This window comes from Physeter macrocephalus, chromosome 11 (genome assembly GCF_002837175.3).
Source record: "Physeter macrocephalus isolate SW-GA chromosome 11, ASM283717v5, whole genome shotgun sequence".
Taxonomy (NCBI): Eukaryota; Metazoa; Chordata; class Mammalia; order Artiodactyla; family Physeteridae; genus Physeter; species Physeter macrocephalus.
Window position 1 is genome coordinate 153,084,171 of NC_041224.1, and position 26,485 is coordinate 153,110,655.

Consider the following 26,485-nt stretch of genomic DNA (forward strand, 5'->3'; position numbering starts at 1 on the left):
ACCCAATCCTACACTCTCAGCTTCTGTGGCGGCAAGTGTGGCTGGAGAGAGAACAGCGCCACCCCACCATCTGCGTTGAGGTGGGGAACAGATTTGCACACACTCCAAAGGGTAGGGTCACTTGTAGGGTCACTATTTTGGTTTCAGATTTGCTTTTTTTAACTTTTAAGCCATTTGTGGCTTTTGAGAACATTTTGATGACTTTTTTCCTAAAATTAAATCAAAGTGATTTTTCAAAACCAATCACCAGCCTTTGAGGACGCTCACTTTGGGTTTTGTGGGAGGACAGAGAGCTGGAGTGGTCAGGAGAGGAAATCTGGCCCTCTGATAGGACCCGCCCGGGGTAAATGGACGATGCGACCACATAGCAACTTCCCAGACCCTCCCTGGGCCTCCGGAATCCAAAACGGGTTCACCAACCAGCAGGCGGAAGGAAATATCTCATGAGGAAGATGAAAATCTCATCTGGTCAGGCCCTTTAAACGAAGTCATATGTATGCATGGAACCCCCTCCAAGGCCACAGGCTCCTGCAGGAGACTGACTCCCGTCTCTGGCCACAGGTCACCCGTAGAGGACCAGGGGGAGACCAGCTCGGCTGCGTGCCAGGTTGCCCCGGGTCTGCCGGCCAAGAGCAATTAGCCGGGAAGAAGGGCTCTTGCCAAGTCTCGGCGAGAAGGCCGCAGCCGGGCAGAGGTAGCCCAAGCGGCCAGAGCCTCTGGGCCGCCGGGGGCTTCTTCAGGAGCTGAAGGACTAAAAATAACTTGGGCCTTTGTTGTAAGCAGCCGGACCACAGAGAAGGAGCTGATTTCAAGGAAGCTGAGCGTGTGCCAGGGTCCTGCTCACCGAGACCTGCCCTTTAGGCAAATGATTTTTCCAGAAATGTGTCAGTTTGTGTATGTTGCTGCTGTTGCCACTGCTGCAGAGAGTCAAAGGCAGCCCGGTCCGCTCCAGCCCACAGGGCTGACTTCCAACACAGACTTCTCGGAACTGAGCCTCCCCACCTCTGGCTTCTCAAAAGGAGAGTCCAGCATGTACTGGGGAGCTTAGGAGACAAGAGCAGCCCTCGAGCTGAAGCTTCTGCGTGATCGTCGCCCTGGTCGTAAATAATCACATCACCCCAATTATTTGTTTAGGGAACAATCATTTCTCCCCCATCCTGAAATTTCCAGAGTCGGGTCTCAGTAGACAATGGCAAACATACACTATGTGGAAGGAAGGAATTACTTGGGAAAAGGAATTCGTAGTGTCACATCAATACTGAAGGGTTTCTCAGAGCTGCAGTCCTTGGGACCAACATTCAGATTCTTGACCTGGCAGCCTTCACTCACCTTCCTGGTTCTTGAGTCCCACCAGGGAAAGCTCCAGACCCAGGCTGAGTGGAAGGCAGAGTCTTGGTCTCTTCCTCTGCCACAGGCTGTGGCCTGTCTCTCCTCAAGGACGCCCCAGCTCTGAAGGTCTGGTCCCTTGCCAGGCCGCTCCTGATGGACAGCAAATACTGACTGGCTATGGCGGGGCCTCAGAATTATCTTCACAACATTTCCGTCCACCCCTCAAGGCCTCCCCTTCCCTCCCCAGCCCCATCAAGAGATCACCCTGGCTGTGGATGCCACTGGATATCTGCTGGGGAAGCAGCTCTTCCTCTTCACAGGGACCAAGGAACAAGGAGGGATTTCAGGGCTCCATCGTCTAGACAGCCTCTAGGTTCCGAGTCTAGAAGTTTCCAGTGGGGCTTGTAATAAATAAAAACTTCTCCACGGCACTTTGCTCCTCTGCTGGGTTCAGGATGAAGAGGCAAAGCTGGGGGCAGGGAGGCTGTGCGAAGATTTCTTGGAACACAATAGATAGAAAACACCAAACCACGCATGAGTGACTGATGGGTGGTCACAAAATGGGACCAGCGGCTCCTTAAATGGGAACCAGTGAGAGGGCCGCAGTGCTAGGGTAAATGTGAAGGGGGTCCACAGGGCTGCGGCTGGGGTCCTTCTTCAAAAGTTTTCTATCTTTCTGGCAGAAACAGGAGGGGCTGGCTGAAGAACGGAAACCTGTGTGTAGGAGTTAAGCAGGTATCTCGCCCCCTCGGTTCCACGTGTCCACGCCCTCTGTGGTTAATGATGTTCCTTACAGTTGGTCTGTCTGGATATATGGGGAGTAGGGGCTCGATCTGGTTTAAACTGGGCTCTGCTTCAGCCTCTCTGGCGGCAAGCCACATTCTGTGACCTGGGGCCCTAGGCCTGGCAGCCGAAGGCTGAGGCTTTTTCTTTGAGCAGTTCCCAGCATAAGTGGCAGCTCCAGCTCCCTACAAGAAATGAGATGGCATTACTAGCAGCCCCTCCCCCAACCCTCAAGCCCCACCCCTTGACCCTAACTTTTTTGTAAGCCCTGTTTTAGTTTGACTTTCACGATTCAGAGACCGACCGAGTCCCAGTTCTGAAAATGTGCTGGAGTCTGTCGCTCAGCCCTACAAGAAATGAGATGGCATTACTAGCAGCCCCTCCCCCAACCCTCAAGCCCCACCCCTTGACCCTAACCTTTTTGTAAGCCCTGTTTTAGTTTGACTTTCACGATTCAGAGACCGACCGAGTCCCAGTTCTGAAAATAAATGTGCTGGAGTCTGTCGCTCAGCTGCTCGGGGAAACAGAAAGTGCTCAGAGATGACTGGTTGAACTGCAGTGAAGACCCTCCCTCCTTGGCTGTGCCTCTTAACCAGCATCACCGGGTCTGGACCACTTCCCCTAGAAGCTCACACCTCCCCCACCCTCTCAGCCATATGTCTGGGAAACATCTCCTTGGCCCACAAGTTGAAATTTCAGCTGGTTGAGCTGTGCCTCAGTTTCATCATCTGTAAAATGGGAGTGGTCATACCTGCTCCGTAGGGTTGTGGCGATTAAATGAGACAAGACACATAAAGCCCTTAGCACAAGGCCTGCACATTAGTGAGGGCTCAGTAAGTGGTAGAAGTAGCTGTTGTTGTTATTGTTGACTTCATCACCATTACCTTCTGGGGGCTCAGCCACGGGGGGATTTAAACAGTACATGTGGTAGCCGCGGTCACAGTCATCGCAGAAGAGGAGCTGGTCCTGGTGGAATGCAGCGTAGGAGGAGAGGAGGAAAGATTGAATTATTTAGAACCAACATCTGGCCCCCACCTACTCCGCCTGCCTTATTTCCATTGATCATCTTCCCCGGATGCCCCTTTCCAGGCCCCATTTAGAGTCCTCACTCTCCCTTGAACATGCCTTGTGCTTTGCCCACACCTGGAATTTCCCCCTCTGTCCCCCAAACTATGCGCATCCTTCTCCCCCTTAAGAGTTCCGCTCAAATCATAGCTCCTCCAAGAAGCCTTCCTAGACCACCACCTCACACCCAAGCTTAAAGGGATTCTTTATCCTTCTGAACTCACATAGCCAATAATTCTGCCTCCATAAGGGCGGAAAACTAATTTCATGCATTTCTGTGTTCTCCAGGATGATTACCTAGTGCATAGAAAGTACTTTCAATGTTTTCAAATTTTAATTGAATTCCTCTCAACCTCACTCTTTCCATTTGTGCAGTGGGAAGCAACCATACTTGCTGGTAACATCCATAACACCTCAGAACTTTTTCAGGGTTTCATTATGCAAGTTTAGAGAAATGCAAGTGATGTGATGCCACCTTTCAGCTCTCAAAAGCCTCTTCGGGGGCTGGAGGCTGGAGCCAGATGAGAAGAGTCCCCTGCAGTGCTGTGGTTAACTTCTAAGGACACAGTAGGCACCTTTGCTCCTGCAGTTCCCTCTGCCTGGAGACTCTCCCAGTGCCTGACCTCTTCTCTTCTGGACCATTCCCTACCCACCCTTCAAGTCTTCAAACCCTTCTCTTCCACGAAGACTTCACTAATCTTCGTCAAATGGAATTTCTCTGACCCCTCTTGCATCCTCATAGTAATTTCTCTCCCTTAGGACATTTAATTGCACTTTCCTTTATGCTACAAAGCCTGGCATGTGGTAGGCATGTACACCCAGTCCATTTGGAACATGCCTCTTTTGTCCACTCCTTTATAGATTGCAAGGCCCTTGGGGCAGAACCTTGTCTTACTCATCTCCGCATCTCCTTCAGAACTTCCTTGCACGTAGTAGCTACTCAGTAAGTGTTTGTGATCTGGTCCCCATTCTCCAGGTTCAGCCCTGTTCTATTCAGTGACCTTTGGGCCTGCTTTGATGGCTTATAAGATGTCTGCAAAGTTAAATTCTGTATCAAATCTCACCTTGGCTCTCACCAGTGTAGAGATCCTAGAAAAAGTAGATATAGAAGTTGAAAACCCCTGTGAGCAAGCAATGGGGCAGGAGAGATCATGAATGATCTTTTTTTTTATATATCATGCTAAGACCTTTCAATAGGACAATGGGAAGCTTTCGAAGAGTTAGCAATAGAGGAATAACATGGTCAGGCTTGCAGTATAGAAAGGTCTCACTAGCTGCTGTATAAGAAAAGATATCCAGGTGGAGAGAGATTGGTTCTTGAGGCCAGAAGGCCACTTAGGGGGCTACTATAGTCATCCAGGTAAGAGATAACTTATGATGGTGGCCTGAACTAGGGTTGTGGCTTGGGGGAGAGAAAAGGGGCTTGCTTTCATCTGAGAGTCATTGATTAGATGTAGAGAGTGATAAGGAAGAAATCAAGGATGTCTTCTAGGTGGTGGCTTGGTTGGCAAGCCAAACGATGTAGCCATCCACTAAGGCGTGGGCAGAGGAGCAGACCTGTGGGAGGCAGAAGGCAACCTCAGCTATGAACACGATCTGTAGGTCTACAGATCACCTGGTGAGGGTGCCTGGAGGCAGCTAGAGGTCAGGAGAGAGGCCTGGGCGTAAGATATGGACTGGGGAGTCAATGGTGATGAGATGGCACTGGAGGTCCTGGGAATGGAAGCCCAGAGTACGTGAGAGCAGATGTCTTTGAACTTGTGCTCATGGAGGGGTGTTCATGAACTCCTTGAAATTATATGCACAACTCTGAATAGGTACAGAGGTACATTTTTCTGAGCAAAGGGTAAATCCATAGCTTTCGTTGAATTTTCTGAAAAATCAAGGACTCAAAAAAGCTGAGGAGAAGGCCAAGAATAGATGCTTGGGGAACACCAAAGCTAAGGCCCAGGCAGAGAAGAAAGAGACTAAGAAACAGCAGTCAGAAAGGTAGGATGAAAACCAGAACAGTGTGGTTTATTCCAAAAGAGTTACCACCATTATTGTTGGAGCTGAAATGAGCTAAATGACAATATGATTTAGGGATAATACAAGGAGAAACCAGTTAGGATAGGGACAGAAAACAGGGAGAGACTTGTGAGAAACAGTATTATTAATATCTGAAATACATTGATAACGCCTACTCTAGTACTGACACGAGAAATACAAAGAGGTAGAATATCCTGGATTGGACTTTCCCAAAGGGAAACCAAGGCATCTGTGGGTTTAAATGTCTCTTTCATGGGTTGATCATTGTCTAGAACCATATTCTCTTCTTTTCCATTTGCTTCTCAGATAACTGCCAGCCAAAACCATCAAAAAACCCCCAGGTCATGCGGACCCCCATGAGAAACACAATTTAAGGACATCTTACTCCCAAGTATTCAAGAACCAGAATTCACCTATGGCTACAGTTCCAGTAGAATGGGAATCCCTTTCTGGGATGTGCGGGGTAAATCCCTGGTTATGTGAGAGGAACCCCCTATTGCCCGAGCAGCCTCACCCCTTGATTCCTCCCCTAAGGTTCTGCCAAGGCAACAAAAAACCTCTACATTAACACTATTTGTAAAGCCAAAGACCAGAATCAACCCAAATGTCCATCAATAAAGGACTGGTTGAATAAACTAATGAAGAGCTATGCAACTGTAGGAAGGAATTAAGATTATGTCTATACATTGCTGTGGAGTAACCTCCAGGATATTCAGTGAAAAAGCAAAGTAAAGAAAACAGGTATATCTTTCTACCATTTTCTAAGAAAATGCATCCACTTTCTTATGGATTCATGTGCACATACACATGTCTCTACTTAACAAAATAGAAAGATAAACCATAATTTTTTTAAATGGTCCTATAAGCAGAGTGTAAAAGAGGTAGGGATAGAAGCTAGATTTCTTTGAACATACTGTTTATTTTAAAAATTTGACTCTGGAGCCAGTAAATATTTTACATGGTCATAAAACAAAATTCACATGGTAACTGTCACTGAAAAAAAAAAAAAAGAAAGAAAAATGAAACACATGAATCTAATCATATACTAGTTGGTGGCATAACCACACAGAAAGAAACTATTCCAAGTGACTTGGAAACAAGTAGTTGGACTGTACCTCCTCAGTCAAATATATCTTAAGGACAAAAACAAGTGTAAATATGCATATACATATACATACATATATATATTTTTCAGCAATCAGATTAGTGTTGTTAATAGTAGAATTGATATTCTATGTGTGTATCAAATGAGTGGTTATGTTGGTAATGAGAAGCAAAAATTTTGACATGGTTGAAAGAAAATACAGATATGAGAGTGATAAGGTTAAGTAAAAACCCTATAATTAGTTCTGGCAATGAATTGGAAATATCAGTGCAAACTCACAGTGTATTTTATCTTTAAAACAAGCAAAACCTATTTTCTAGCTCTGTCCATTGAAAATGCCCCCAAACAATGACAATGCAGTAAAAATTAGCACCCCATCACCCATATTATATCTTCTAAAAACCATTGCCCACTAAAAGGAACCAGGAGTCATTGGAGAAATGGCTGATTCCAGGTCTGGAGCATGAAATGTATAAGTATCGTTACATATTGGAAAGCAAGGAAATAAATACTACTGAGATAGGAACTTCCCTGGTGGTCCAGCGGTTAAGAATCCGTCTTGCAATGCTGAGGACACCTGTTCAATCCCCGGTCGGGGAACTAAGATCCCACATGCCGCGGGGCAACTGAGTCTGCATGCCACAATTACTGAGCCCGCTCTCTCTGGAGCCCCTGTACCTCAACAAAGAGCCTGTGTGCTGCAACAAAAGATCCCGTGTGCCGCAACTAAGACCTGACGCAGCCAAAAAATAAATAAATATAAAAAAAAACAAAAAACTAATACTACTGAGGTCATGTCAAAAGGACTCAGGATCCAAACTGTGTTCCCACTGGAACAAAAGTGGGAACACAGTCCCAAAGATGGGACAATTTTAACTGTAATGGATTGAAATAAATCAAGTATGTATAAATCCTCGAGTCCATAAAGATACTATTTTTTTAAAAACTTTGTCACTTTTGTTAGATGCTAGGGAAACATCCCATCATTTTTAAATTTATTATATTGAAATAATTTTAGTCTTAGAGAAAAGTTGCAAAAATGCTACAGAGTTTCTGCGCACACTTTACTGAGCTTCCCCTAAAGTTAACATCTTACATTACCACAGTACAATCATGAAAAGCAGGGAATCACCATTGCCATTAGCATGACACTATTGACTTATCTGTAGACCTCACCTCATTTGAATTTCACCAGTATTTTTTCCCCACTTACGTCCTTTTCCCCAGGATTCAATTCAGGATCCTACATTCCATTTAGTTGTTAGGTATTCTTAGGGCCCTGAATCTGTGACAGTTTCTTGGTTTCTTTGTCTTTCATGACTTTGACACTTTCGAAGAGTCCAGGCCAGTGATTTTGTAGAATGTCACTCAGTCTGAGTTTGATCTGTTTTCCATAAGAGGAGATCTTCTCAGTGCATCTTATCAGGCGGCACAGACACCAATGTATCTTATTACTAGTAATGTTACTCTGATCCTATAGTTAAGGTAGTATAGTATCTGTAGTGTAGTTTTTCCACTGTAAAGTTATGGTTTTTCCCTTTGTAACATATTAATAAGTAATCGGGTGGGGGAGATACTTTGAGATCAGGCAAATATTCTGCTTCTCACCATACTTTTGCCTGCTAATTTTAGCATCAATTGATGATTCTTCCTTACAACAACCATACCATGATGTTTGCCTATTGGTGATTTCCCTCTTCCCTCTACATTTATTAATTGTAATCCTGCTCTAAGGAAGAGTTTACCTCTTCCCCATTCATTCATTAATTCATTCACTTATTCAATTTTTAAAATGTTAATATGAATATTTATTTTGTCTTTGGGTTATAATCCAATACTATCATTATTTACTTTGTTGCTCAAATTGTCCCAGATTGGGCCGTTAGGAATTCCTTCAAGTTGGCTCCTGTGTCCTTTACCAATTTTTTAGCACCTCCTTACTTTCTAGTACCACAGGAGGCTCCAGCCTCCTCTTACATTTTCCCAGCTCCAGCCATTTCTCCAAGAATCCCTGGCTCCTTTTACTGGAGAATGGTATTTAGAAACCAATATCTGGGTGCTATGGGTCCTCATTGCTTCTGGGTTGTCATTGCTTCTAGGCCCTTACGACAGAGTTAGGAAATAAATGTACGTGTAGGTGCACATCTATATTTATTTCTATATTTATCCACAAGTGTGTGTACATATAAATAGTTACAGATATATAACATATAAACAAAATATATTATATTTAAAAGCATAAATTCATACTGATACCCCCTATTCCAACCCAGGACCACAGGGTTCAGTCTAGCCTTCCCCCTTTATTTGATTTTTCTTTCTCTGACATTGGGAAACCTGGCTCTCATTATTCACAATATATAGGTATCAGTTCAGACCTGCAGACACATCAAGTAGTTTCAGAATGACTAACTCACATGCTTGTGAGAAACAAATTTACTAACTAGCATATAATATGTGTATAGTCATTTCTGTCTTTAGCCTTAAAATACACAGTCAAATACTACTTTCCAAAGTTATCTAGGTTAATTTTTTCCTTCCCTACCCTTCAGTATGGCCATGTTACTATTTATAATAAAGTTCATTTGTTACTGTTCATATCCCATTTTTGCTTCCCCCACATCCTGGTTGAATTTCAGTATTTATCTTGAGGGTATGTGAAACAATACCTCGGTTCAAAGAGTCAGAGCTATACAAAAAGACATTTTCAGAGAAGTGTTACCCCCCATCCCTACTATCCCACCCCCATTTCCCCATTCTTTCTACCTCATTCCCACCTACCCTGTAGATAACCAATCTCTTTAGTTTTTTGCTTATCCTTCCTGTATTTCTTTCACACAAGTAAATAGATATATGTATATTTTCTTATGCCTTTCTTGCAAGAATGGCAGCTTACTGTAGATATCATTTTTACTGTGCTTTTATATTTAACAATATATTCTGGAAATCACTCCATATTAATTCATAAAGATCTACATCGTGTTGTTGTTGTTTTACAACTGCCTAGTACTTCATTGTGCCATCCTTTATTCAACCATTTTGTGTATAAGCATTTAGGTCATTTCCAATATTTTCCAATTATAAACAGTGTGACCATGAATAACCTTATGCATATGTATTTTCATAGAGTTGTGGGTATATCTTTAGGGTAGATTCCTATAGGTGAGATAGATGAGTCAAAAGTTAAGTGCACAGTAGCTGTGTTAGGTATTGCTAAATTTCCCTCCAGAAGGGTTGTACCACTTTGTATTCCCACTGACAATATATAACGGTGCCACCTTTCCCACAGCTTCATCAACAGAATGCACTGTCATACTTTTTTGCACTGACATCCTTTTTTTTTTCCCAATCTTACGGGTAAGAAATGATATCTCAGTTTTGTTTACATTTTAATTTCTTTAATTATGAGTGCATTCAAACATTTTTTTGCAAATATTTAAGGGTCATTTTTATATCTTTTGTGAACTGTTTTTCATATCTTTTTCCCATTTTCTATTAGGTTTATGGTCCCTTGTCCCTCAAATTTTAAGAGTTCTTTATCTATTGCCACCTTTATCTGTGGTATATGATGCAAATATTTTCTCCCATTTTGTCAGTTGTCTTTTTACTTTATTGTATTTTTTACTATGCAAATGTTTATGTGGTCAGATTTGTCAACATTTTCTTTTATTCCTTCCGAATATTGAGTCACAGAAAATCTTTCCTTATATTTAAAGAGAAATTCACCCATGTTTTCTTCTATTACTAGTATGATTTTATTTTTTATATTTATATCCCCAGTCCACTTGAAGGCTGTTCTTACATATTACATGAGATATGGACCTAATTTTATCTTTTCCCAAATGGTTACCCTGTTGTCCCAGCACTATTCGTGAAAATGTCCATCTTTGATCCAGTAATTTTAGATACAACCTTTATTTTATACTAAATGTCCGTATGTAGTTGGGTCGACTTGTCGGTTTTCTATTCCATTCCACTGGTCTTTTTGTCCATACCGTTTTAATTTCAGAGGCATTACAGTATGTTTTAATATCTAGAAGGGCTAGACTCCCTCCATAATTTGTTGTTTTTCAGTTTTTCCTTGGCTATTCTTGCATGTTTGTTTTTCCATATGAACTTTAGTATCAACTTGTCTAGTTCCATTAAAAAGCATGTTGGTGCTTTTATTGGGTTTGAATCAAATTTGTAAATTAACTTAGGAAGAACTGAGATCTTTACAATGTTGAGTCATTCTATCCAAGATCACACAATGTCTTTTCATTTGTTCAAACCTATTTCTATGTCTTTTCAAAAGCATTTTAAAATTTTCTTTATTTAGGTTTTACATACTTACTGTTAAGTTTATTTCTAAATATTTCTTATTTGTTGCTACTGTAAGTGGAGTTTCTCTATCATAATGTCTTCTAACTGGTTATTATTTGTGCATATGGAAGCTATTAATTTTTGTATGGTAATTTTATATCCTGCTACCTTTAATGTTTTAGTTAGCTTTATTATTGATTCTCTAGACTTTCCCAGATATACTATTAAAGTTATGAAATAGAGAAAAACTTTCTACTTTGTTCCAATTCTTATACTTATTGTTTTCTCTTGTCTAATTGCATTAGCTAATATCTCTAGAAAAATTATGAATAGTAATAGAGATAGTGGGCATCCTTACCTGGTTCCTGATCTTAGTAGAAATGCCTCTAGTATTTCTCCATTAAATAAGACAATGGATTTAGTTCTAAGGTATAAAAAGTTTATCATGTTAAGAAAATATCCCACAATTTCTATTTTCTTGAGGGTTTGATCATGAATACATGTTGAATCCACCCCTTATTTTGAAAACTGATAAATAAAGGGAAAGAATCTAGTATTTATCCTGCCTTTTCTATATAATCCAAACATGAAGGTAACCAAATATGAGGTTGGAAAAGTTTCTCTTTATAGAATTATTCCAGCTAATAAACAAAGAAGAAATTATGGAATAAGAACATCACTATTTGCAACCCCTAATGAAATAGTCAGTGTAGTCGAAGATGCTACCGTCATGAAAAGAGAGACATCAGGTATTACATACCTCCTGATGAAAGTATACCTCACTATTTATGAAGTAGTCTTGCTATTTATATATTTTAGAGGCAGAGACAGAAAGAGACAGAGAAAAAGAAAGAGAACCTGGATGTGATCAAGCCTCTAGCTCTAAGCACCAATGTACAAGAAATACAAGAGACAGAGGAAGATGTCAAACACCACCACAGGGATGCAGTTAGTAAAATACATGGGAAACTCTATTGAACAAATAAATTGATTTCTTCAACCAAAAAATCAAGGGGAAAAAAAAAGATCAAAATAGAAGGAAACCCTATATATTAAGAAACTTTGAAGACATATCAACGAATTGCAATGTATGAGTCTTATTTGAATCCCAATTCAAATAAATTGTAAATAAAAACATTTTAAAACAATTTAAGATAATTAACACAATGTTTAAGACAATTGTGGCAATAGGAATGTTGACTGGATGTTTCATTATATTAAGGAATTATTGAATTTTTAAAATATTATTGTTAATATTTTGGTTATTTTTGTTAATAAATAAGTCCTTATCTTTTTTTCAACTTGAAAATAAATATATTCACAATCTGTAAAACATAAGTCCTTATTTTTTTAGACACATATAGTATTCACGGGTGAAATGATATTATGACTAGGACTATAATATCGTGGAGAAAGAGGTGGCAATATTTACAAACCAGGATTGGACATGTATTGATCATTGTTGAAGCTAGTGATGAGGGTACATCAGTTTCACTATTTTCTCTATCTTTGTATATATTTGAAATTGTCCATAACAAAATGTGGGGTTTTTTAATTCTGCATCTATTATACTTAACATTTAGACCAAGTGAGATGACACACTCCAGAATGTGGTGTAAAGAGCCAAGCACATCCCAACCATAAACAGTGGGCACCATTGTCTATCAGTGAACCCTTGAGGGCTAACAGCCAGCAAGGCAGCCTCTGGCCATCACCTCCTGCACCTCTCTCCACAGGCACGAAGAGTACCCAAGGTCCCTGTAGCACAAGGGTCCCAAGGGTCCTCGGGGCAAAAGTCAAGAAGGAGGTCCTGATGGATATTTTCCCCAGGAGTCCAGTGATGAGAATCCTGCCTTCCTCTCCAATCCTCCGAGGACTCCCAGCTCCTTGTATTTCTCCCTCCCATGCGGGAAGCCCCACACTCACATCATTCTCCGAGGTCCCACAGAGGATGCAGGATTTGCACTCTATGCACTGCCACTTGTAGGTCTTGACAGCCTCGGTCATGTTCAGGGTGAACTGCAGGCAGGTGGGGTGACCTGGAGGAAGCAGAAATGGCAGCATTAGGGCCAGAGGGTCTGACCTGTCACCCCTCGATGCCACAACATCATGGCCAACTTGGAGGGAGGGTGGGGTAGCACGGGTTGGGGAGTAAAGTGAGAGCCTGGCTGGAGCCCTACCAACCATCCTCACCACCACCCACAGTTACATCAGATCAACGCCCAAAGAGAGAAATAGGTATTAAGCCTTTTGCTGGGGAGAGATGTCATCCAATTCCTCTTGCCCTAAGAGCCATGTTGTCCCAGAGGTGTAACCAGTTGATGAGGACTGGTTAAGTTTAAGTTTAGTTTAAGTTAAGAAAGTGGTGATCAGAGAGAAAGAGAAAGGAAATCGCACAGCACAAGGCGACACCATGAGAGTCAGCAGCATTATCTCCCCGGCATCAACTGTGGTGGGAGGTAACACATATGGGCTATTGGCAGCTGAGCCTCTGACTTGCAAAGCTGTGCACACTGCCTTAGGGCACCAGGGAGGAGATCAGAGAGAGCATGTGAGGCTCCCGGGGTCAGAGCTCAGGGGGCACTGGGAGGCACTACACTGCTACCTAAGGTGTCTGTGCCCATGCCCAGGGGACAAGCAGAAGTCCACATCCTGCACAGGAACAGGCCCTATGGAGGGAAGCAGCCTGGCAGGGAGGGCGAAGAAGTGGGGCATCACTGCAAGGGTGCACAACAGCCAGGTCTATCCTGAAAGGACTCGTCACTGGCCCTAACTCTTCTCTCCATCCTATGTATCACGTTAGCCAAGCCAATAGTAAGGGCAGGGAGGGACATTATTAATATGACCTTAGAGGACCCAGCCCCAGCAGACCTACACCAGAGGCTTGGCCTGCAGAGCTGGGCTCTGCTCTCAGCCACTGCCTACCCAAAAGGGCCACACCAGCAGCAGGAGGACAGCTGTGAGCGATAGAATGTGAAGACCTTGCCCTCCTATTTGGCAGGGAAGGGAAACTTGGATGATGTCCCCAGGTTTCCCAGGGCTGTGAATCAGACGGGGATCTGCCCAGACACCCTGGGCAAAGCCCTTTACTGACTCTGTCACAAAAGAATTGACAGTTTTGCCTATTGCTATGGGTTCACCCTTCTCCCAATTCTGCCAAATCCACCATATGGTGCATGTGTCGCCTCTTTCACGTGAGGGATTGTGAGCTTCTAAAGAAGGATAGTACAGACAGGCCACCAATTAGGGGCAACCAACACAGTGTCCAACCCAGTGTCCCCCACAGACAGTCAAGATCCCACGTGGTACCACCACTCCTTGGCAAAGCCACATCCCAGCAGGAGGACCCCATTTCTTCTTTTCCAAACCCTCACAGAGTTCTATCATGGTCCTTTGGGGGAAATACTGTCTATTCAGTCAATATAAGGACCCTTCAGATCTGGGCCGCCACCAGTGCAAACCACACTGAGTTATCTCTGAGACTGAGAGTGGGGATAGAATGACTCATGGTGAGGGGAGTTGGGGAAAAGAGCAGGTGGGAGCATTGAGGAGAGGACTGAGCTAAAAGCATTTCTAGGACTTCTTTCTAGGACTTCTCAGTAGGCTTGCAAGTTAGAAACCCTCACAGCTCTGAATAACCCTCTCAAAGTGACACCATGCCAGTGACCCTGGGGAGAGCAAAGCCTTACATTAAAAGCTTGGATGAACACCCAGCTGATATTCCTGACAGCATCTCAAAGATCTGTCTCAGAAGGACACTAGCCAGGGCTGTTCCCTATTCTGATCTCTCACACAGAACACTGGGATGGGAATAGGAGAGAAAATACCAGTTTGAGATTTTGAGTGGTCTGGGCCATAGATGCCCAGGTTCTCAGATAGGACACCTGGGAAGGTTGCAGATGAATTCCTGGAGCATAAACCTAGAACAGCAGGTTGATGTTGCCCTGTTCCACGGCCTTAGGGCACACCCAGACACAACCAGCCAGCTTACAGTAATTGTTCATGAACTAGGGTTTATGGAACACCTGCTAGGCCAGCCATGGCACTAGACAGAAAAGATACAGTGGTGAGCAAGACCCCCACCCCCAAATCCCTCTAGTCTGGTCAGAGAGAACTCAAATTAATAAACTACACACATACCTATTGACCTATAATTGTGTAAGTACTGTAAAGAAAAACCATAATTGGCAATGAAAAATCACAGGAGAATCAAATCTAGTCTGGGATGTCAAGGAAACCTTCCCTGAAAAGATCTTTAAGCTGATACCTGGCAGATGAGGAGGAGTAAGCTGAGTGGGCGAGGGAGAGGACTCCACGTGAGGAGAACAGCACGTGGAGAGGCTCTGAGCAGTGGAGGAGCTTGGCAAAGTCAACGGAAGGGAAAGGCCAGTAGGCAGAGGCTTGCCGAGCGAAAGGAGGAGGGCAAGAAGTGCCCAGAGAGGTAGCTACAGCCAAGTTACATGGGCACTTGTGGCCCTCATTTAAGGATTTGGGGCTTTAAAATCATTAAAGCATTTTTAGCAAGGCAGTGACTGAATTGCCTTGTGTTTTTAAAGGAGTATTCCTTCAGCACGAGGGATCTTTGGGCAGTGAAGCAGTTCTGAACCTCGACTGCAGTGAGTTACGTATTGATAAGATTGCATAGAACTATACACATACATGCATAAACACACGTGTGTGAATGTAAAACCAATAACATATGGATAAGGTCTGTGATTGCATCGTGTCAACTGCCTGGTTCTGATAGTGTACTATGGTTATGGAAGATGTTACATTGGGGGAAACTGGGTGAAGGGTGCATGGCACCTCTCAGTAATACATTTTGTAACTTTCTAGGAAGCTATAATTATTTCAGTATAAAAAATTGAAAAGGTCTTTTTGAATAAGGAAAACACAAAGAAAAATTTAAGTCATTAAAAAGGAGGGAAGGAAAGGGAGGGAGGGAGGGAGGGAAGAAGGGAAAGGCAAGGCAAGGCAAGGAAAGGAAAGGAAAGGAAAAAGGAAAGGAAAGGAGAAAGGAAAGGAAGGAAGGAAGGAAGGAAAGAAGGAAGGAAGGAGCTGCTGTCTAAGGAAAGAACTGGGGGGAGGGGACAGAGAGAATGTAGAGATGTAAGAATTATTGCCAGGAAACTAGTTTGGAGGTGGATGCTGCTGTTAGGAGAGAGACAAAGATGGGGGAGGTGGAGATTGGAGAAATATTAAAGAAATCATTGACAGGACTTGACCATTATTTGAGCATTGGAAGTGTGGGAAAGAGATGATGAGAAATAGTCTCAAGATTCCGACCTAAGAAACAAGGTGGGTTGCAGTGAAACTTACTCAAATGAGGAACTACAGAAAGCATATAGGGACCAAATGGAGGAGGGGGAGGAGTACTCTGTCTTGAGCATGTTGAATTTGGGAAGTCTGTGAGACTTTGGGTGGAAATGTCAAGCGGATGGTCGAATATAGGGGTTTAGAGCTCAAAAGAAATATGAACTAGACATGTAAATTTAGGAGCTTTTGCTAAATAGGTGGTCATTGAAACCATGAGAGTTCATTAAATTATCTAGGAAAAGGGAAAAAAGAGAAAAGAAGAGGAAAGAAGTGAGAAAAAAGTCTAGGACTGAGCTTTGAGTAACTCAACTATTTGAAGATCAAAAGAAAGGACCAACAGAGGAAACTGGAAGGATGGCTGGAGAGAGGTAAGACGCAAACCATGCAAGGATGGGTCACAGTGGCCCAGAGAAGAGCTTTCAAGAAGGAGAGGGTAGTCAGCTGTGTTGACTGCCAAAGGTTCATGAGTTTGTCATGGCTCGATAAGGACCCTGAATGAGGGCGTGCTGACAGAGCTGAGCAGAAGCTGCCCTACTAATAATAATGCCCTCAGCAGTGTCACCTTCCCTGGAAGGAAGGTCAGCACATTCCAGAGCGTGACATGTAACTCCACAGCCAGCTGTGCCTCTGGATGCCTCCGGGGGTGGGGTGGGGGGGGGTGCGTGCTTCATGAAGCCGACAACACTCCCCAAATATTTACTGAGAGCCAACTCTCTTTTCAAGACCTCTCGACCACTGTGCTGAGCTCTGAAGACATTTTCTGGGATAGCTTTGGACCACTGAACAGTAGCAAGTGGGCTTGAGAAAATCCTGTTGGAAGTGTCTCAAAAAATCCCATGGGCTTTCTCTGTATTCCGGTTTTGAGAAAGTCACCAGCCTCCCCCCAAAGACCTTCACACCCAAAGGAAGGGAACGAAGCTCACACAGCCTCCACCCCAGGTAACATGTAGGACTAAGATTAGCCTCAGCTCTGGCTACAGAGCTCCTTCAGCTCAGAATTCAGACTCAAGTGGGAGAGGAAAGGAGGGGATGCAACTTCTCAGCTGGGGAGGGTGAGACACAAAGAGTTTAGTCACCCAAGCTGCCATTAACAGGTACGAAAACTATGCCCAGAACTAAGTCCTCCTTTCTGTGCCACCAGAACACGTTGCCTGTCTGCTGCCTTTCTCTACAAACTGGAAAAGTCATTTCCCAGATAAAACTATAGGGATAAGACTTCTTCTCTACCATGGAAATGACTGGAATAAAGCATACTGTTGGACAAAAGGAAAAGTTGCTAAGGAAAGTGCTAGAAGCCCATATCTAAGTTTTACTGCTAGAAGTCCTTATTTTTGCCCAGAACTAATTTCTAAAATCCTTGGAAGTAAGTGGATAATAGTCTTTCCAATTCAAGGGTGGTAGAAAATAAAGAGGCACATTGGCAGTAAAGCAATTTACTTATGGTCACCCACTACTTAAAGATTCCTGTCTTAATCTCTTTTGTAAAATTAACCATCGTTCTCTAACGTTCTTGCTTGGAAATCTAGATTTTCCATATATCCAGTTTTCTTAAAGCGAGGAATACCTGCATTGCTATTTAAATAGCCCAATGGAGTGAAGGGGAAACAACACTTCCCAGGTCCCCTGGGTGAGATGATTCAATGGGACAGTTATAAGATTTCAATTACCAAAATGGATTTAGAAAGTGGCATGGTGTGCATGATTCATCCCAGCAAGATCATTAAAAACCAAGTCCTTCCTGAGTGTTCCTCCAAATTTGTTCTATTAGGAGGGTTCAATAAATCTTCTGCCCGTTTGTTCGGTTGGTCCAGTGGTGAACTTGGTGTAAAGAGACATTCTTAATCCAGCCCTAACCCCTTCCAAAACGGACCTCAATCTTCCCTACAAGTTGAAACAGGAAATATAACCCATGGCCACCATGTGCGGAGACCTAACTTCTGGACAGGGCTTTCAGACAACGGAGATTTGGCTTTGGGGTGCTATTTCAGCAGCTGGGTAGAAAAGGGAAACCAGCAGGATGTGAGACGCTTCTCAGAAAGAAGGTTGTTCATGAGGTTGGTATGTATGAAATTGCAGTCTACTGAACTCAGTGAAAAAGAGAAGGCAGGCATCTGAAAGCAGGGACTGCCCCCTTGCCACCTGAAGGATACATGTCATGGCTTTCCAGAACCCATGTGCATAGACACGGACGATGTTCAGGGACAGCGAACAGGAGTTCGTGGTATTTGAGTGAGAAGGTACACAGATAAATATCCAGGCAAAACCAGTGTTAGTTTTATATTTACAGCTGCCTACTTCCACACATGCTCATACACAATTGCCCACACACATGGATATTTCCAACATTGTAGGGACAAAAATATCCAAATATACCTTGTTGATTGAGTTCACATTACAACTGTGACTTAGAAGCTAACAGAGCCATTAACCAGTCAGTGTCACTCTGTAGATACTCAGCACAGTGAGAGAAACACAGTTCATTTTCAACAAACCCTGGGCAAAAAGAAATCTACAAATGGCTATGACATGTGTCTCTTACATTATGATCCTTATTAAAAGAGTTTTTCATTACATTATTGCCAATATTTAATTTGGACTAGGCTAAGCCACATCACTGATTAAATTAGAGCTCCAGAAAAAAAATTAAAATTATCTCGCTAGGTATGTGCTGAAAACATAAATAAAATAGATACAAATAACTGTGGAACTAGCATGGTCTATTATTTATTCATTGTGAAATTATAAACACCCAATTATATTTTATTACCTTATTCATCAATGTTGATCTCTTAAAAACTAATTTCTCAGGAAAGGAAAACCTAAATATCCATGGTTCTCAGGCAAGTAACTGCAAAATTCAAATTGTACTCCTTGGTCTGATGCCTGGTTTATAGAAATCATATTATATAAAATATGTAGGATCGATTCCAATCTGAAAAAGCACCAAAAACAAGTCTCCATAGGCATTCATTAGAAAATAATTTGGCTCAAATTTCTAGCAGTTCTCTATATTCATACACACATACAATTTCTAATATTTACATATTGCAAAAATATGTAAGAAGCTTTAGCTAAAGAATTTATGCACAGTGCAATCAAATCTGAATCACCCATGTTAAAGAGTAATTTGCGGAGAAAAAAATACTACTAGCTCACTTTGGGAAACCATCTCACTCCATCAGATCCATTCATTTTCACTTATCCTCTCTCTCCCTCTCTCCTTCTCTGTCTCTGTCTCTGTCTCTCCCTCCCTCCCTTTCTCTCTTTCTCTCCTTATCTTCCTGTTTCTAACCTCCTCCACTTTGAGACCCAGTTTGTCAGGTGGACGGAATATGGCTCTGAGTTATTATACTTAATCTGTAAAGGGAGGAACCAATTCTGAGCCATCAAGAATTTGAACTCTGTGCACATACATTGTGACAAGCATGTTATCCGGGCACTGCTTCCCTACATAGATTGCTTCTCCAGCCCTGCTTTGCAAACCTTCTACAATGGTCTACAGGCTTACCTCCCATCTGCCCCAGATGTTCTTCTAACACTAAGACATCTACAAATCAAGGACCACAGTGGCACTCCAGAGGCACCTGCATGGCTCCCTTTTTTCTCACCATTTTAATGTACTTCAAAGAGGACAAAGAAGAGAAAGAGAGTAGAAAGGATAAAGACCATACAAACAAAAATGCATTCAAAATAAATTATGGTGTATGCCATGGCTGCCTTTTGCTTGGCTAAAACACTTTACCATCAGCAACTTCAACCCATCTTAGGGGTCTGTTTATCCTCCCTTAAAGCTGTCAAACTCTAGGGCACCCAGATGTCACACAGGAGACAAGCCACAGGGATTGTTGCTTCAATCATTATCATCAATAATCATAGAAAGCCATTCAAGCAAGAACATTAGGAGCACTTTTTTTTTTTTTTTTTTTTTTTTTTTTTTTTTGCGGTACGCGGGCCTCTCACTGTTGTGGCCTATCTCGCTGCGGAGCACAGGCTCCGGACGCGCAGGCTCAGCGGCCATGGCTCACGGACCCACCCGCTCTGCGGCATGTGGGATCTTCCCGGACCGGGGCACGAACCCGTGTCCCCTGCATCAGCAGGCGGACTCTCAACCACTGCGCCACCAGGGAAGCCCAGGAGCACTTTTAACGGGCTAAATCACTAAGGGCTCATGGCTCCATTCTCAAATGGCCCTAGAAATTCCCCAAGTTTTCATGGTCAAGTGTTGTCTGAGTAGTCTCATATATAAACTTGAGGGCATTTCAGTTGGTCCTCTTAATGTGAAATAAGGGGATGGGACAGCCTTGACCTGGTTTTATATAACTTACCTGACTGTCCCAGGTTGGGGCCAAGGTACCAGGAAGATGTCAAGAACCACGGTAATGATCCCAGGGCCCCTAATTAGTCACTGCAGCTGAGTACCAAGGATAATTTATTCATTTACTCATTCCCTCAACAGTATTTTTTGAATAAATAAATGTGGCCAGCAGTGTTCTCAGCACTGGGGATACAGTAGTGGGGAAAACCAAAACCTGCCCTCATGGAGCAAGTACCACAATTTGATATATGATGCAGCATCTGAGTCCCTGAGAAAAGTCACTTTGCCTCACAGGCCTTAGTTTTCCAATATAGTAAATGAAATGATAGGAATCTGTTATCCATGAAGCTGTGGCTCTGTCTATGCCACCTATAAACACTATTTTTAGAGATATTCGTGATCCCAAATTGCCCATCTGGTTGGTGAAATAAACAAGCCTTCTAAAGTTTGCCAGCTGACGCTCAATGTGAAAGAAACTAAGAAGGAAATTAAAGTAACCAGTTAGTTCTGCTGGAATTTCTGGCAAATATTCCATTGAACTAGCCCATTCCAGGTCCAATACCATGACAGAAAGCACAAGAAATCTAGAAACCAAAAGCACTTTTCATCAACCACACCACCCACCCCCATGCAAAACGTTGGGTCTGTACAGATGGGTGGTCAATGAGTCTGCAGGTAGCAGAGGCCTTGGGTAAGGTTTCATCATGAGCAATAGTGAGCTGTTTGTGTGACAGTGGGCAGATATTGCCAGGCAGGAATGGATGAAGAGGGTCACCGACATGAGCAACTCAGGTTAAGTCTCCTTCTAAATCTTTAGTTGGAACTGTAGATTGGAGGCAACCATCTGCCAAAGTGATGCTTATCCCACAGCAGTGCATGGAGCCCAGACTGAATCGTTGTCCAGAGACCAACATCAATATTGGATGTGAATCCCTGACATTGGCTGTGCATATCAGGCCTCTCTGGACATAATGAGCATCTAGCTATGGGCGCTGGCTAAAGGCTTTGGGTTTTCTTTGGAAAAGTGAGCCCGAAGAAGAAATTGTGCTCAGATTGGAGACCCTGCAATCTTCTGTCTGGGAGGATTTTATGGTATAATTGATGGATAGCTGGTGGAAAAGAGCAGTCATTAGTCAACATTTGATTGTCTGTGATCCTCCAACTGCTGATCTTCCATGAATTGGAAGATGGACTTGCGGGTGGTCTAAGTTCTCAAGTTGTATGAGGAGCTTTGCGATGGTATTCCATTTTTTTCTTTCAAAAATATTTCAGAGTTGTACCAAGTCAAAAGAAAAATAATGCTTTCTTGCTTTTCTGGCCTTTTCTATGTGCTACTGGGAAGAAATCATAGAAGTGCCTAGAAATAGAGGACTGACAGTGTGTCCATGACACTTAAACACTTTGTCTTTCAGTTTATCTTTTAAATCATTTTTAATTCTAATTTTGAGGGTTCTTCTGACTTTGCAATTTACTTTATTGTGATCAGGTTCTTACAGAAAAATAATTCTATTGAATCTGACCAAATTCAAGGAGCAACTACAACTGCCAGGAACTATACTAGGTGCTGAAGTTTCAAAGATGAATGAGGCGTGGATCCTGCCTTGAGGAGTTCAGGTTTAGGAGGTGTGATAGGCAGCTTCTGAGATGACCACCAACGATCCCCATCTCTTGGTATTCATAAGCTTGTGTAATTCTCTCCCCTTGAAGGTGGGCTGGACTTAACTGACTCACCTCTAGCAAGTAGAATATGACAGAAGTGATAGGATGTCACTCCTAATATTAAGTTATAAAAAGACTGTGGCTTTCATCTTTGGCACTCTGTCTTGTACTTTCTCACTCATTTGCTCTAAGGGAAGTCAGTTGCTGTGTTGTGAGATGTCCTTGGAAAGGTCTCAGTTCAACTTCCTGGGAGGAAATGAATCCTGCTAAAAACCATGCAAGTGAGCTTGGAACAGGATCCTCTCTCAGTCGAGCCTTCAGATGAGACCATAGCCCTGGATGACAATGTGACTGCAACTTCATGGAAACCTTGATCCAAAGACACTCAGCAAAACCACACCTAGATTCCTGACCAATACAAACTATGAGATAATATTTATGTTTTAAGCTGTTACGTTTTGGAGGAATCTGTTATGCAGCAACAGATAACTATTATAGGTTATATTTTTTGAAATGACTATAATACAATGTAATAAGTGCTGTAATAGGGGAATGAATAGAGTGCTTACAGATGGAGAAGCAATCAATAATGGGAAGCTTGGGGAAAGCCACTGAGAGGAGGTAGCATTTGAGCTGGGCCTTGAAGGACAAATTTCCTAAGGGAAAAAAAGGATAAAGAGAATTACAGGGAGAGGAAATTGCAAGAAATTTAAGGTGCGTGGTTTATTCAGGCAAAGTAGAGTAGCTCAAGAAGAGCAGGAGAAAAGGGAAGTGGCAAAAGATGACGCTGAAGAGGTAAGAGGAAAGATTTTGAAGGGCCCCTTATACAGGCATACAGATTGGAATTTGACTCTGTAAGCAGTGAGGAATCCTCAGAGTTTTTTAGGCAGGGAGCTGATTTGCTTGTACCCATGCTTTAGAGAGATGACTCTGGTGGTTAGGACAGAGGGTATAGTGGAGACGGCTAGGGCAGGATGACCAGTTACAATATCCAGTTATTCAAAAAATTTTTATTGAGCACTTACAATGTGCCAGGCACTGTGTGAGGTGCCAAGCAGTGAATAACACAGATAAAAGTTCCTACTCCTATGCAGCTTATGTTCTAGTGGGGGCACTAGCATAGGACCAGCCTAGAAGCAGTGGTGATTAATGTAGGAAACATTTGAGAGGTAGAATTAGTCAATGGGACATGATTCTTGCCTGGACATTGGTGTGAGCAAGAGGGAAAAATTAAAAACAACACCGAGATTCTTAGGTTGGGCCACAGAGTAGATGATAACACCGTTAGCCGAGATGGAGACAGCAGCCTTGCAGAGAGTAACAATAGATTCATGTTGGTACATTGCACTTGTTGTGATGAGACTTTCAGTGGAGTTGTCCTTGGGTCGCTGAGAAAATACAGGTCTATACTCAGGAGAGAGGACCAGGCTGGAGATATAGATTTAGAAATCATCAGGTGTGGGTGGTAGATGAAACCTTGGCACTTGGTGAGATACTCAGTGAGAGACCACAGATTGAAAAATAAAAAGGACCTCGTTGGGAGGAGGGGGGAGGGTAACCACCAGAACTAAAGGCATGAAAGGGCAGCAAGAAAAGAATTCAGTGAGAAAGACAGAGACACTGGTCACAAAAGGAGGAGAACCTGGAGAGAGCCCTTCATGGCCTCCATGGCCACCACCATCAAGGGAGAGATGAAGTAAGATAAGAACTGAAGAGAACGTATTACACTGTGAACCACTGCTGATTAGAACTGGGGAAAGTGACCCCCAAGAGTAGTGGACCCTCATCGCTCTCTGAATGCCTGGGTGGTTTCAGCGTTGTAGAGGGAAGAATCCACCAGTAGATTATATCACAACATGCTTCTCCTTCCACAGGCTTTGTCCATCAGGCTCAGGTTTGGAAATACCATATAAAATAGTCTTAGGAATATTGCCTTTATCTGATTCCATTTGCTGATAGCAGGGGTCATTTTTTTTATGTAGGTTCCATGGCCAAAGCTAGGCCCTGCCAGCATCACTTTCCATCCTTGCCCTAGGAGATGCATCAAGTCTCTGGAAGCCAGTTCGTTCCTTCTGACCTTGGATTGAAGCTCTTCAGGCCCAGGTGTCAGAGCCCTGCCTGCAAGGCTGCGGCAGGTCCTAGTGGAGGCTTTTCCCACAGTTCCAGAGTTTGGTCAAGTGGCCCTGCATATTCTCCAAGAATGGCCAGATCCAGGAGAGATGCTGGTGCCCGGGCAGGAGAGCAGCATTGCAAGTCAGACTGAACAGTGGAGAGGATGGAAATAATCACCAGCCAGTAATGTTGGTGGCTGTGGTGTTTCTTTAAAATGCCATTGAATTCTTTGATCCTCCTCTTTTCAAGAGGTGGAGAGGCTATTCCTCAACTGTTGAGTGTGGGCTGAACTTAATGACTTGCTTTAACAGATACAGTAAAAAAGGAAGTGACAATATGAAACTTCGGAGGGTAAATTATAAAAAGGCACTCGGGTTTCCATTTTGACCTCTCTCTCTCTCTCTCCCTCCCTCTCTCTCTATCTCTCTCTCTCTCTCTCTCCCTCTTTTTCCCTCCTCCTAAAAAAGTCAGCTGCTATGTTATGAGCAGCCCTATGGAAAGGCCCACATAGCAAGGAACTGAGAGGGGCCTCTGGTCATCAGCCAGTAAGGAACTGAGGCCCTCAGTCCAACAGCCCAAGATGAGCTCAGCCCTACCAACACCACATGAGCAAGCTTGGAAGCGACTCCTTCAACCCCAGTCGAGCCTGGAGATGACCGCAGCCCCATCCAACATCTTGACTACCACCTCCTGAGAGAACACGCACCAAAACCACCCAGCTGAGCCATTCCCAGATTCCTGGTCCTCAGAAACTATGACATAATAAATGTTTGCTGCATCTGGGGGTAATTTATTACGTAGCCACAGATAACAGAAACAGTAGCAAAGGAGAAAAAGTAAGGGGTCTGGTGTGAAGGTTCTAGAAAAACCAGGCACTTGACAGGACTCCTGCTTAGGCGAGTCCCAGACACAGAAGGACCAGCACTGGGCTGAACACTGAAGGGCAGAAGTGGGGTTTGGGATTTTATCTCATTTCCTCTGCTCCATGCAGGGTTGTTAATTTTTTAAAAGAACAAATAGTGGGTACTAAGACAATTTATGCAACAATGTGGGGATGACTGAAAAAAGAAGTGAATAGGTGTGAAACCTCACCATGCAACAAGAGCACGTCTGTGGCTTCCTGGTCCCAACCTGTCTGCATGGTGTGGGCCAGAGAGGACCTCTTCACCATAGAAGATGCCATCTTTGGCCTCTGGTCTTGACCTCTATTCCCATCTCATCCTCACCCTGCTCCACCCTCCTTCCACCTTCCTGAGCCCCTCTCTCACCTCCAGCAAGCTTTCTATGTAGGTTTTCTGGAACAAGTCCCCCCATATTAGAAAGTCAGGGCCTTCCTGGAAGTTCCACGGACTGACATGAGCAGAGCAGCAGCCTACAGCCAGTATGTTAGCTAAAGAAAGCGATGCTTGGACATCTTAATGATAATTCTCATAACGTTTTCAAGTAAACACCTTTCTATTCCCTGCTTTCCTTTGATTCCCCACAAAAATCCTGTGAGGTAGGCAGGACAGATATAAGTACTCCTGATTTACAGGTGAGGAAACTGAGGCTCAGGATGGCTCAGGTGGACAGCAAGTCGTGGAACCAGGGCCAGAAGCCATGTCTTCACACCCTTTCTACATCATGGTCTTTCTACATCATGGTCTCTCACTACATCATGACCCAAGATGGCCAACCCAAATGTGGTGGCCCAGCTTGAGTTCAGCTCCTTACTTGAAACTGTTAAATATAAGAGCATTTTCCCCTTTTATTCACAAGAAGTTTGCTAAGGCACAGTAATGTAGGTCACTGAGTTTCTCTGTGCCTCAGTTTCCTCAATTTGTACCACACACAGGTGACTACTTGTCCCCTAAGGCCTTTTTGGGCCTCAGTGTTCCATGCCTCTAGAGAAATCCTTCAGGAAGCCGGGCTTGCTCACACGAGGCAGGACATCAAGCCCTCACCATCTGGCAGTGGCTGATCCTGGAAAACCCTGGGGAAGACTCACCCCGCAGTGAGACAGTCCAGCCCACGCAAAGGGGCCCTGGAGGCTGCAGGAAGTAGGGTAGCAGCCTGTGGTGACATTATTGGGCTTCAGCTCCTGAGAATCTCAACAGAGGTCCCCTGACCCCATTGGCCACGGTTTCTCTGCCAGAGCCTGGGGTGGGGAGGTGTCCTTTCCCTCTCCCCACCTCACCATCCCATGCAGCTTTGCTGGGCCAGTTATCCCACATGGAGCTACCAGGATGGACGTCCCATCACCAGCTCCCCGAGTAGAGCCTCTGAGAGGAGCACACAAAGATATCTAGCATCCAAAGCCAATTTCACATCAGCCCCAGACACCTCGAGTACACTGTCAGTTAAGAAGGGATAGGAATGTTTCTTACTCACCTTATTTAGGAGAAGAAGAAAAGAGCAGACAGGGCCCCCCTTTTGCATTCACCAGACTGCACCACAATCAAGACACCTACAACCCTACCACCCACCCTGAA

General features: G+C 43.5%; 1 protein-coding gene across 2 annotated transcripts in view; it reads right to left on the reverse strand.

Annotated features, from left to right (window-relative positions):
- Positions 1–1,139: 1,139 nt before the first annotated feature.
- Positions 1,140–26,485, reverse strand: part of DPF3 (double PHD fingers 3) — a 262,495-nt gene continuing 237,149 nt past the window's right edge. Inside the window, exons 9-11 of one of the 2 annotated variants that reach the window (XM_028496114.1) lie at positions 12,539–12,651; positions 2,997–3,078; positions 1,140–2,297 (exon numbers count right to left, since the gene is read on the reverse strand). In XM_028496114.1, coding sequence (XP_028351915.1) covers positions 2,227–2,297; positions 2,997–3,078; positions 12,539–12,651 — 266 coding nt within the window. In that variant the 3' untranslated portion in view covers positions 1,140–2,226. Of the gene's footprint in view, positions 2,298–2,980; positions 3,079–4,241; positions 4,267–12,538; positions 12,652–26,485 lie in introns of those variants that run through there. The other variant, XM_028496116.2, reaches the window with a different exon arrangement.